Source organism: Gouania willdenowi, chromosome 21, assembly GCF_900634775.1.
Source record: "Gouania willdenowi chromosome 21, fGouWil2.1, whole genome shotgun sequence".
Lineage (NCBI taxonomy): Eukaryota > Metazoa > Chordata > Actinopteri > Blenniiformes > Gobiesocidae > Gouania > Gouania willdenowi.
In genome coordinates, this window is record NC_041064.1 from 35,247,109 (window position 1) to 35,261,213 (window position 14,105).

The 14,105-nt window shown below is 37.2% G+C and overlaps 1 protein-coding gene across 1 annotated transcript in view; it reads right to left on the minus strand.

The window, feature by feature from the left end:
- wars2 (tryptophanyl tRNA synthetase 2, mitochondrial) overlaps nucleotides 1-13,277 on the minus strand; it is a 34,893-nt gene extending 21,616 nt beyond the window's left edge. The window contains exon 1 of the mRNA XM_028436598.1: nucleotides 13,171-13,277. Within this exon, the coding sequence (XP_028292399.1) occupies nucleotides 13,171-13,263 (93 nt within the window). The 5' untranslated portion in view covers nucleotides 13,264-13,277. The remainder of the gene's footprint in view (nucleotides 1-13,170) is intronic.
- Nucleotides 13,278-14,105: the final 828 nt, after the last annotated feature.

The window sequence follows — 14,105 nt, forward strand, 5'->3', positions numbered from 1 at the left end:
CAAGGTAACCAATAGATAGGAAATAAATTAGATATTTGTTTTTAGTGTATTTTACAACTGATTCATGACCCATTAGCATTAGAGATGCTAAGAGAAAGTTAATACAATAGGAAGGTTAACTTTTGTTAGGTTATTTATTTCAGATTCAGTAATTGTAATTAATTGTAATTGAGAACGCAATTGACTTTCTAAGGATAAAAAATTATTATATATTAATTGTAACTGGAAAAAATATGGTAACTGTAATCATAGTTGAAGTGTATTTAAAAATGTGTAATCGAAAATGTAATTGTAACTGAAAAATGTAATTGACCCCAACCCTGGTGGGAATTGACAATAAAGCTGACTTTCACTTTGATAAGGCTGACATTATGCTGTCATTAGCACGAATAAAGTGTCATGAAAGCTGTCAATAAGTGTCGTTGGCTAAATTATGACACCTTTGGAGCTATGTTGGCATTTTTTGGTTAAGTGGAGGGATGTAGTGGGGTTAAGGGTTAGGCTAAAAAATGACACTTAATGGCAGCCTTCATGAGACCTTACTCATGCTAATCACATGTGTTATGTCATAATAATAAGAGCATAATGTCAGCCTTATGTATAAAACTTTAAGTGAAGCGTTACCATATATGAAGTATCAAACATAAGAGGGAAGTTTCAAACATCTCAACTATTTATTTTGACATCGAAATGAACATTTTGCATAAAAATGTGACCTATACCATTAACATTTGGATCTGGGACATAAAGTGCAGCTAAAGCATAGATTTTAAATACAAAATGTAGAGATTAGATTTTGAAGGGAAAGCCTGTGTTCATTGGTATCTGTTAATATCAGAATCAGAATAATGTTTTGGACAGCATTGGCATGTGATACATCGAGGGGGAAAAATACTTCTTACATACAAACTAAGCAGGAACAGAGCATACATAGAGATCTGCCACATTTGGTGAACCCATCATAAAGTGGTGAGACTCTGTGGCTTTGTGTTTTGGATATGAAGCCGGAGTTTGAGGATTCTGCATGCTGGTTTAAAAATGCATCCTTACATAGTGATCCATTATGTTCAACGTTCAAGGATTCATTACTTTAGACAGATCCCAATATTCATAGAGCCCTGTGTGCCAACATTCTTGCACAAGTTTCATTGCCATTTTTATTTGCTTTTTGTGTTTTTCATGATACTTGTTTTTCTTTTTACATTCATTGAAAATATGGTAAAAGTTTACGCCCCAACTGGTAGAAAGTGGTTATCCAAGTGTTTTTTTTTTTCTTCTTTTAATTATCAAAAAACAAAAGAATTAAAAAGTCAAACTGAACAAAAGTTGGAGGCTGCGCAAAAAATGCAGTGACATTTTTCCAACAAGCCAAAGGAAACCAGTAACCAGGGATTAGTAAACAGCAGGTTTACATAAGAAACCATGTTGTTGGCTGGGCATTGATCCAGTGTATCATTTACAAATCAAAAATTGTAACACAACAGATTTTGTCCTAAAGAAACAGGTGAATAATTTCTCATATGGCTTTGATTTTAATAGAGTTTTCATTTAGATTTTAATCAGTGCATCGTAGACAAACAGAATAAAGCCTCCAAACTCTGGAACCGTTTGTCTTTCCTAATCGTTTTTTCCGATGAAACTCTTCGGAGGTTTTGTGTGTGATATTAGAACGTTGGAGACGGACTGGAATGTTTAAAGACATTTTAGTTATTATCATTATTAAGGAGTTGTATTTTCCAGGCTCATCCAGGCCTACAGTCAGTGTGATTAATCACAGCCACAGCTTTTGTTGAGCTCAAACTTGCAAAAGGGAAAAATCTTTCCTCCGGGCTGGTTTTCAGGCCTCATTTATCATATCCTGGAGCGCTCCGCTGACGCTGCTCCTTCCAAAGAGGACGGCAGCTAGCACAACAACAGTCCACATCGTTTCAACAAGTGTAAAAACCACCTGTGGGCGCCTCACTGGATCCCTGCTGAGCATTATCATCAGCTCTATGTGAGCCAGCGAGGAGCTCCGGGTAGAGCTCCACTCCTCCTTGTTGGAGGCTTTGATGGAGGGTTCCTGAACGTCTCCCGCTTAGCGTCTCACACACAGAGTCCAGTGTTGTTGTTCAACCACGGGCGCTCCGGGAACCTCATTAACACCAACATCATGCCGAAACACCCTTTGACCAACATCCCCCTGTAGCCGACTATCTTTCTTCATCTGCGTTCTGGTCCACTTAGGGACCTGTTAAAGTGGACGACCCACAGAGCTGCACTTCACTGGAAAAATGTCCTGGAACTGTTCAGTGGGGGGGTTCTCCTTTCAATGATATTAACCGTGTGGCCCATTGATGTCTGTATTTCCACCACGTTTTGAATTCCTAATATTACGTAAACGTGATCTGTGACATAAGCGACAGAAACAAGAGAAACATCCTAAACTCCGTCTGTGCCAAATATGTCCACAAACACCTGGAGCTCGTTTCCTTCTCTCAGTCAATCCCTTGTTAGTCGACGTGGAATCACCGCCCAGGAGGAGTCAACTTTAAACATGGCAGAAGCTGAATGCTTACTGAGATAATATTTAGACCCATGGTTCAAACACATAATCTTCATTCCAGGGAAAAGTTGTTGCTGTGGAAATATGCATTAAACAACACATTTTCAGTACATCTCACGCACCTTAATTTTTTACCAATCGTTCCTTAATAATTCAATATACACACGGTAAATAATTAGTTTAATCGGATTAACACTTTTTGAGATATGGACAATTTAGTTAAGGGGGGTAAGCGTGGATTTTCACTCGTCCTTATTTTTCTTCCATTTTCATCTTCCAATATCTCAGGAACTACAGCACAAAGGAAACTGAAATTTGGTATAGTAATACAGCTCCACCCACTGTCTCAGAATATAAGCATAAAGAAAAATTGTTCTCTATCCCAAGAAAGACTAACTTTTATAATATAAATGAAAAACGGAGTTCAGATTTGACATGAACCTTCGGCTAAAAAAAATACAGTAAAGAAAAGGTTTTTTTCAGACTTCACCCAAGAACCAATGCATATATGTGACTAATCATTAGTGATGTGAACAGTCTATGTTCATAGCTCTAAGCTGATCGAATTACAGGGAGCTGAAGCATATGCTAAGTTGTTTACTGAAGGCCCAAACATGTTCCAGACCCAAACACACATTCACTTTTTTTCCAATTTTGAGGAGCTGGCATGTCCACCAGATATGATGTATAGCAGATCTTTTTGTATATTCTGTAAGAGTAGATAGAGCTGTATTACTCTACCAAATTTGAGTTAATTCAGTTAATTTCCTGAGATATTGGAAGCTAAAAACTGAACAAAATTGAAAAAAAATTCAGAATTTTTTTAAGACCCAAGTGCGTGGGCCATTTGTAAAATGACACGGAATGACCCATTACCTTTATATGTTAAGGTTCCATTCATTTAGACAACTTTTTTTTAGGAAATTTAGTGTGATCTCCTGACATGTTTCGACTTCCAACTGTCAGTCTTCCTCAAAGGCGTATGCTGATTGCTTTGATGGTCTCTGGAAAAGAGTCTTCTCCAGAGACCATCGGGCGGCAACAGTGGGCGTGGCCAGCCTGACGGAATTGTCAAGTTGGCCACGTTCATAAAGAAAAATACATCAAAGCAATTAGCAGACGCCTCTGATGAAGACTGACAATTGGCAGTCTTTACTTGTCAGGAGATCAAAGTAAATTTCCTCAAAAAGTTGTCTGAAAAAATTAAACCACAACATATTTGCTGGAATTATTGTGCATTAGCTTTGTTTAGCTAATGTAGGTCACTAGCATAATGAAAAGCCATAAATGCTGAGTAATGAGATTATTGTATAAGATAATACCAGACAAAGAGCAAATGACAAATAGAAATAGAGTAAAAAATAATGGAGGAGAAAGTGGCGCTACAGTCGAGTCAAAGCTGGGCATTTTCTTCTCCCTTTTTTTCCTTTGCAGCATGTCGGAGGGGCCGGACCGGAGAGAGCCCGAAAGGAGCGTTTGATTAAATCTGCGGTTGACGTGTGGGACAGGTGAGATTGATGAGGTTCCTCTAAGCTTCACACTGTGCAGAGAGCAGTGGTACAGGAACAGAACGCTGCAGTGTGGCGGGCCAGGGCTCACGCCGTGGGGTCTCTGGGCTGATTAATGGGACTGGAGGCCCTTCAAAAACAGCACTCCCCGCAGACGGGGCCCGACGGCGCTCCAAAAATAACCGGGCAGGGGAGGCAGCGCTGGCCTGGAGCCCTAACGCGCTGCAAACCTCCCTGCAGCCTGGGGGGAGATGAGCAGGAGGAGCAGGAAGCTGTGACGGCCGCTTAAAGAACAGCTTTTAGTGAAATAAAAAGCACTAACAACTGGAAACTGATCATATTCACAAAGCTTTGGCTTTTTCACCTCCTACTGGAGACATGGACGGGATTAAACCATGGTCACACTGGATAGTAGGAGTATTAGTGAACAACTTCTGTGGATAAGGACACCATAAAAACGGTCCCATTGCTCCAACATAAAAAAAAGTCATAATCCAAGCAATGTAAGCCTTGTTTGAGTCAAAAAGCTCCAACACCAAAAACAAAGGTTTAGTTGTCTTAAGAAAAACAGCAAAGTCAGCACAAACAGTACCAGCAACACCATGTTTCAGTTTTGGCTTAGTCAGTGTTTGGAGATCAGGGCTCTAGATGACATCACAGCTGACTTACAGCGTCCCATTTTATAAAAACTTGCAGCCTCTTCTGAAACCTGTGATTTTCCATGAATATGCTGGTTTTTTGTTATTTTTCTGAGACTAAAGGAACTCCATAGCAGCAAAGAATCCCACATGGATTTGATTAGCTTAGCAAACAACTATAACTTAGAAAGTTAATAAAGCAAAATGAAAGGGGCGGGACTATGCTATCGCGGCAAACTGTGCTGATCCAAAAACGAAGTTGCATCATGTGAATGACGTATAAACGTGATGACGTGTGGGAGGAAACCGTGCTGGGCTGAGGGGGTGTGAGTTAAGGAGTTAGCATGTAAAAGATAACGGTGTATAAGTCGCCAACAGTTTTCTGCCAAAACACTAGTGGTTTTATTCATAGTTCCAGTATTACGCTATTTTTCACACATCTTCATTTGTTCTAAGAACCCCAACAACATAGTATTTCGGTTTATTTTCCCAAACTCGCCTGTTTTCTAGAGTTTTAGCCTCTGAAAAGTCAATTTAATTACGCTTCTAAAAACAGGCTGTTTTGGGGCCTTCATGCATATGCATGAGTGGGCGTTGACTCCATGCCTCGCTCTGAGAAGATCATTATAGCCATTTTCTTTTGCTATCCACACACTCTTGTTATTGTTTTCAGCCAAAAAAACTGCACATTATAGTAAAACACATGGATATAAAAGACGTTATTGTGAAACGCTGCTTCAGGGTGTGTTTATGAGCAGCAGCGGAGTCAGTCAGCTGTTTCAGATGTTTCAAACACTCACCAGAGCTGCTGCGTCACTTTCTTATCATCCTCACATATTCTGACCACAGAACTATTCCATTTAAGATGATAGTCCACTGTTTGGTCCAACCTCTGCGTTGCATTGGGTCACAAACACGTCAGACCATGTCAAAGGCGATATAACGGACACTAAAAGTGGAACTGATTGTGAGAACTGCGCTTTGGATTATCTATATACTGGGTTATCTATATACTGAACATAAATATATTATCTGTGGATAAAGGAACTAGTGGTTAAGGGAGCGGGCTTGTAACCGTAGGCTCCTGGTCCATTACTGTGGGATGTTGATCAGTCCCTTACATTAACCCTTACTGCTCTCAGGGCGCTACAGCATAGCTGCCCACTGCTCCTCAGCGAATACATTTCATGTATGTAGCTTTACATTTATGACAATAAAGTATAACATATATTCTATATTAAACCGGAGTGTTCCTTTTATCTGTGAGGTAGTTTGAGAGGGAGGAGCTTACATTCTTATAGAGTAGGAGGAGCCAGGATTGTCAGGAGGAGAAGTTTCCACCTTATGACGTCACAACGCGAGACAAATCCAACTGGCTTGTTTGGAGCTGACTTTATACAAAATTTGGAATAACAAGGGAGGGAGGAAACAGAACTTTTTCAACTTTGACCCTCTGAATGAGGCTAAATGAATGTATATCACTGTAGCAAAACTATTATAAAGTGATTTTTTTTTCATAATACTGCGCCTTTAAGTAACAAACTAATAAATACGTCCAATTCTGCTCATAATTCCATTCAAATTTTGCACTATATGTAATGGATTGCCTAGCAATCATGTTACCCTGTGATTAAAAATGAATGCATCGCTTCATCTGACGTGTTTTTAATGTGTTGTAATGAACAAGATTATTAAAATTATTGTGACTGCATTCAAATGTGTAAAGGCTCTGGTACAAAGTCAGGTTTAGCTGATGGCGTTTTAGCTAAACTGGTGAAAGTTTACCTGGTGACACATCACGGCGGAAGGATCTACAATCTTTTGGTAACATGTCACACATTTTCATGGGATTCTTCCTGTTGGGTGACTGAGGGGTTAGCGGTGTGGCTAACGTCGCTCTTGAGACGTAAACAACACGATTTTGTAAATTCTAAAGCATATATAATAAAATGAATAACAGTAGTTGACTATTAACCCAATGTATCATGTTTGATATGATTTCAGGAAGTTTAATAACCATTAAAGTCTTCGAAACAGGGAAAAACGATGAAACGGAAACAAAACCGAAAAGTGTAATGAGATATGGAAAGTGAGTGAGATGATGACAGCTCAAGAGAAAAATCTGGCATCATTTTGGCTATAAAAAAAGACAATTCTATGCTAACTGTGCAACAAAAACTTTCAAACTAAAGTTCAATGAGGTTGATAGTAAAGCTCATTAAACAGAACCTGGACATAGATATCACATAATAAAGGCTAGATGTCTTACGTCATCTCTTACGTCATCTTAACTCGTTCAGCTCTCTGACGGAGTCTGTGGTAACTTAGGGAGCGTGAGTGAGCCACACAAACCTAAATATTCTTATCTCGCTGAAATCTGGACAGATTTACAAACTGTTTGGTTTCTTACAAACGTTACAAGTGCAGCCACAATTCTGGATGTTTGAACATGTTAAAACTGCAGCTTTTCTCTTAAAAAATTGACATAATCATGCAGCATAGTTTTGTAAGGCTGAAACCACCACATTTAAGTTATTAAAAAAGTTATGATTCTTACAGAATATAGCTGAGTGAAGATGTCAGACTAGTGTGGAGCCTACGGATGCTCTAATCACCGTTATGTTGAAACCAGAGCCTGTGGGATCACATGTGAGATATTAATATTATAACTATATTTAGGTTTACCGTTACTTAGTGGAAGTACGTACAATATGGTCCTGTTACAAAGGAACAGCAGGGCTGACATAATAGCAGTGATAGATTGATGTTGACACATGGCTTTTTTACACAATCACTGAATGATTCTTTTGGATACTTTTATAACTATTTTAATGTGGTTATTCTTAAAATATCATATTATTGTGTAATATTTCTTGATTGTATTTTGTAAAGGGGAATCTTGTGCATATGTTTTATTACAAATAAATGTCACATTTATAAAACATTACTAATATGATACAATATTTTGAATTATTACTTGTTAAAACTAAACATGAAATACTTCAAATAATATTTACTTATTACATCAGTAATATTACTTTTGCAAAATGATGCACATATCTCATGTTGCCATTCTGTACGCTGAGTTTTAGTAGTTGATAAATACCAAAATGAATGAAAAGACCAAAGGAAAGCTGCACACATCCCTACAAAGTGTCAATATCAATTCATGCTGAAACTGTGGAAAAATCTGTTCCCTCCCTCAGGATTGAGTCGTTTCCTCCTGCAAAGCAGCATCTGCAGGACTGAAGTGCAAAGCAAAGACATTGAGTTTTTAAGTTCTGACATAATCAGTGCAGACATCACAATAATGAGACAAACCGTGAGATGCCAATTATTTACTGCACCATTAGCTCAGTAAATTAGGACTCTGCTGACATGTGGGAGTGTTTTCCAGCTTCTGAATGAACAGGACAGACCTAATGACACTAAAGGGAGTGCTGGGAAATATCAGGCTTTTCTGACGCTGGGCAATAAATACAGCAGTTAATGAAAATCCTCAAAGGGGAAGCTGTGTTTCCTCCTTTTCCTCCAGGCCTCTTTCATTTCGGAGAGTTAGAGACCTTAATGGTTTCAGCCGACACCGGATTAAGTGAAATTGAAATTGAGGAGAACACGGGGGCAAATTAGAAGTAACCTCCCGCTTCCTGGAGCCCTAAGCTGAACTGAAGGCTTAACCAGAGGCAGGAGCACCATGGGGGGGGGGGGTATTTCCATCCAATCACAGGCAGGAACACAGGGGGGCATATTTACATCCAATCAAAGGCTGGAGTGTTACACCTTCAATAAACGCCAAGATTAACCCTTTAAATGCCAAAATACTTACTACAAAATAATATTAGCACATTAATGTAATATCAGTACATACCGATAACGAATTGTCTGCTAATAAAGAAAAATGTCTGCAGTCATTTTTAAGTGCATTGAGAAAAAAAATGTAAAAAAACAAAATGAAACTTGAATTATTCCTTAAAAAAAAAAAAAAATCGGTGCTTTTTTGTTTTTAGACAAAATCGCCCAGCCCTACGACAACAAACAAATTACCAAGAACTTTAAAAGCCTGTGTGTTATTGTTAAAGGGATATTCCAATTTTTTTACAAGTTTGGCCTAAAATCAGTGAAATGTACTTATTAGTAGATCTATGACTAAAAATACACATTATTATGCACCTTATTCATTTAAAAGCCTTTTAAAAATGGGACGACTTTCCTGTTTTAGAGCCTGCGTTCCTCCATCTTGAAATCACATGATTGATGATGTCACATGGCCCCACTGCCTGTAAACATCCTATTGTTTTCTATTGGAGTGAAGCATTCAGCCTGATTTTTAGATCATTTAGTAGTTTTTTCAGTCAAAATGAAAACTTGTGCAACTTGTGGTTTCTCTAAAAAAAAAAACAGGAAAAGTTAAAGATGTCAACGTAACACTCATTTGTTTACCTAAAGAGGATAAAAACTGTTGTGACCTGAAAAAAATCTGTGACCGCAGGGGGCGACAGTTCCAACTCTGCGGTTTGGTAGTAGACAATGAAGCAGAGAAGAAGAGCTCTCCTTGGGACCTTTACTCTCCCTTAAACACTGTGCTGACATGCTCTGGTGGCTGAAGTTAGCGAGTAATAACCGACTGTTGAAGACGCACGAACCCTGAAAATAGAAGTCCTCCGGTGGGAGCCCTTGATTTACTTGCTAACTTCACTAAGTGGGTCCGTGTGACATCATCAATCACGTGATTTCAAGATGGAGGAACACAGAATCGAAACTTGTAAAGTAGTCCTATTTTTAAAAGGCAATTAAATTAATATAGTGCAAAAAAATGTGTTTTGTTGGACATAGATCTACTAATAAGAACATTTTAAAGATTTTAGGCCAAATTTGTAAAAATAGTGAAGGATCCCTTGAACAATAAGGACCTCACAATTGGCAAACTTAATGATTTCTTATTTTCCAATCAACGTAGCGATGTCACAATATGCAAATTGATTAATTCGTCAACAGTTTTTTTTTAAATCTAAATAAAAATAAACCCAATAATGACATTATTCACATATTTCCTATTATACAAATCTCTTTTTGATAACAATATTAATTTATGCCCATCATTATGTATCTCTTAAATATGTGATATATTTAAACAGTTTCCCTCCCCAAAAAAACTCAGGATTTTTTTTATTGAAAATTGATTTTAAAAATTTGTAAATAAAAAGAAAATAAATCATTTTGAAATTTGCGGTGCCAAACGTGGCCTTTAAGTGGCGCTACAGCTATTGATTCAGACACTCAGCACTTGCATGTTCTCCCTGAGCATGTTTAATAGATTTAAATAAACACTTTAAACTTTTGGGGTATAAGGAAAATAATTGTTCTTTGGATTTATAGTTTGTTGTGATTTAATAATTAATTTCTCACATAAAGTAAAGCTCAGGTGTCAGAGATCATTTGTCTGCTGAGGCTCAGACGTTAAAATTCCTTTTCCAGCTGAGAAAAGTCTCCAGAAAGAGTTTTTGGTTTGACGCACATCACACCTCGGAGCATTGTGGGCACAGCAGTGCTCGCTCTCAGACGTGCACATTTGGAGAAAATTAAAACTAAATGAAAAGCAACACTTCATTTCTGATGTTATTGCTGTTAAAGATAATTCCCCTTCCTCCACACACCTCACGTCTCTCTCCAGGGACTTTTTGTCCTGATGGAGTTCAGACAGGATGTTGTACTGCAGCTCGTTCATCAACCCACAACTCGGGTTTTTTTTAATTTTTTTTTAAATGTAGATATAAACCACAATTTTTACATTGTTAACGAAAAGTTCACTGAAATCTTTGAATGTGTGCCAGGAAATGCCTCGTTTGCTTTCACACCTCATTTGCTCTCCTGAAAGGGTGAAAAGGTGCATTAAAGCAACGCTACGGAGGACATGATTTTATATTAGTACATATGTTAAATATGCTTAAATAGTTCATGGTATGTTTATTAAAGTAGGTGTGCAAATTATTGCGTTAGGCCACGGATGATGTGTCAAGATTTGTATTAGGTGATGAAAAAATGACTAAATCTTCTAGAACAGCGCTCCGCTCCAGAGAATAATGAGTTGTTGGTCCTGTGGAACAAGGATTTTAGGATATTATTGGCTAAACTCAGCGACAAATGGTCCGTGGCCCTCGCTAATTTCCGACATGGGCATTTATCGTTTCCATCGTGGGATGACATATTCTTACTGGTGAGAATGTTTTTGACAATATATTATGAACGATAAAATATCGCACAATCTTAGTAACAACCAATCACATTAATGTACTTCAGATCAGGGGTTCCCAACCCCCGGTCCGAGGACCCTTTGGTAGAGGGCCGCAAAGGAAAAACAAGTTTTAATCAAAATGTAACATTTTTCTGTCAGTCTTTATTTTATTTTGAGAAATTGTCACTCCCGGTTTTTGCACTCACATCTCCTTCACTTGACGTAATTTGATTAGACTACAGTGAGGTGCAACACTAACGATATAATGTTGTGCAGCCTTACGCGTCAGCCACACAACAACAACATTATTCTTACACCAGCATCAGAATAACTGTTAGATCCATGACTGGGAGCTACAAACCAGACCTGCATTGAAGCCACTCTGCAGAATGTACTCACACGTGCTGTCCCTAACGGGAAAAATTGTTGATTTTGTTAAAGCTGTTGTTCATAAAAATGCCTGTGTGAGACTTTAGTCTGTTTAGTCGGTGTCATTTAGCTATTTTCATTTCATTTTGCACAAAATCCTGTGCAACTACTGATTACATAGAGCAAGATTGTGAACTAGAATGAAAGCAAAAGTTGATATATTTGTCCGTTTGTTACACTTGTTAAGTTGACACTTCTGGAAAAAAAACTACCTTGTAAATGTGTGTTATTGTCCCATTGTGCATTTGAGGTGTTTCTGTCTTATATCGGGGCCTGACATAATAAAGGGAAAAAGTTTCAGAACATGATCAAAGCCTGCAGGTCTCCAAACATCAGGCAGAAGCTGAACCCCAACAGTTTTTAGTCATGAGAATAAATCAAACAAGCCATAAACATTCACACCGAGACATGTTTGTTCCACAATGCAAAGACTTCAAACTCTTTTTAAAAAAAAGGTCCAACATTAAAGGTGTTTTAATCTGCGTCTGTGCTAATGATGATATGTTTTCATTACGGTGAGTGTTTCTTTTTTAACACATATTAGGACTTTTTAAGACTGCAGAGAGAAGTAGGTGGCATGTGTGAAAGTCTAAACTGAAATCCAAAAATATCTATCTATGAAAGAAAGGAATGTCTGTGTGTTTGTGTGTGTTTTATCTCCCTGATGCAGTGTCTGATCGACGAGTGTGTGCATCCGTTATTATGGAGTAATTTGGTCATTCTAAAACCAATCTAAAACCAATTTGAAATGACCAATCCACACTGTGGAACTCCTGTCAAACACTGTGAATGTTGTAACTGATGTTCGATTCTAGGCTATTGTAATTGCAGTGCGACGCTGTCTGTCTGTCTGTACACAATAACTTGAAAAGTTCTGAACAGATTTTGATGAAATTTTCAGGAAACGTTGATAATGGGTCAAGGAACAGCTGTTTACATGTTGGTGATGTTCTGGCTTCCAAAATAAATTATATAGCAATATATCCCATTCATTTTCACATCCACACTGTGGAACTCCTGTTAATGTCAATATGAATACATACCTCCAACGGACACTGTACTAATGTTATTTAAACCACGTATTTATGATCACAACATCATCCTTATTTTGTAATTACCTGAAGTAATATTTTGAATGTTTACCTATGTTTATTGTATTTTCTTACTTTAATTATTACTATCGTCATCGCTGTGCTTATTATTATTATTATTATTATTATTATCATCTAGCATTTAAAAAATAATATTTTCACCATCCCATAAATATGATTAATATTACTATTAATCAAACTTTATGAAGTGAAAAAAGCTACTTATATATATATATATATATATAACTATTATACACAGAAACGTGTCTGTTATGGCAAAGCCCAAAGACTGCACGTCTTTATTTTTATTTACACTAAACCACTCATACAAAGCTTTGTCATAATGGATGTCTAGTGTAAATCTGAATGGGTTTATCACAGGACAAATAACTCCAGGGTATGTTTATGTTTATCCAGCTTTTTGTGGAGTCACGTGACTACATCTCAATACAATTTTAGTTTCTTTCACACGGAATTACTAATTCCACTGTTCACTTCGATGTAAAATGAGAGTAAAAACATTATATACACACAATACTGTAATTAATAATGACAACCTTCGCGTGTCAGAGTTGATATCTCAGTGACTGTCAGCAGCAGTGAATGAACTGAATGAGTTTCATTGTGTATTTAAAGTATTTATGAGCATTAAAGTACCTAAAACCTCCGTGTGACACTAAACACACACACACAGAGAATAAACACACAAAGCGGGTCATACACACACCTCGTTTCCAGCGCAGAGGGACCGTTTTGTTGGATTAAAGCCATGAATGAATCTGAAGAAGTGTTTGAAGTTTGTCCGCAAGGGAAGCGCCATGTTGGACTGTGACGTCACACGATGGTAGCCGTGGAGGACCAAAAGGGCTTCAATGGCGATTATTTTATTAGCTACTATAGGGTTTTTCTCAGTATATGTGCTATATGTACTGAATAATAATAATAATAATAATAATAATAATAATAATAATAATAATAATAATAATAATAATAATAATAATAAATATAGAGCTCACGACATGAAAAAAATGTAGAAAAAATGTGTTGATGTTAAACTATTTGACTGCAAAAGTGTGAGAGAAAGTGTGTGGTGTGGGCGTGTTTTGCTTCACATAATAAAGAATGAAAACAAATGTGCCAATCTAACTGTTTTTACTATTAGTATTTCTCAACCGTTTGGAAAGCTGCATTGTAAACCCGCCAAAATAAATCTAAAATGCAGCTTGAAATTTTCAGCAACCTTTGTAACTTAATAAAGGAGAGAGTAAATTAAGTAGTGTTATTATTATTTATGATGTTCTACATAGTGTTGTGTTCAAGACCACACTATCCGAGACCAAGACTTGCCCGAGACCAGAATGCACCGAGACCAAGACAAGACCAAGACTTTCGGGAGCCGAGACCGAGACCAAGACCATAAACATTTTTTTTTCTATTTAAAAAAATATATAAATAAATACAATTATGACAAGGTTCAACAGTTAAATAACATTCTCTCTTTAATTTTAGTTTATTTTAAATACATTTGACTTACAAAAAAGGTGCCTGCAAAAAATTAACTAAAATATTAAAACTACTACTGCTACTGATAAATTCACAATTATTCTATATATTTGAAAACAATATTTTTATGTCAGCTGAATGTAGCAAGTGTTTAAAAGC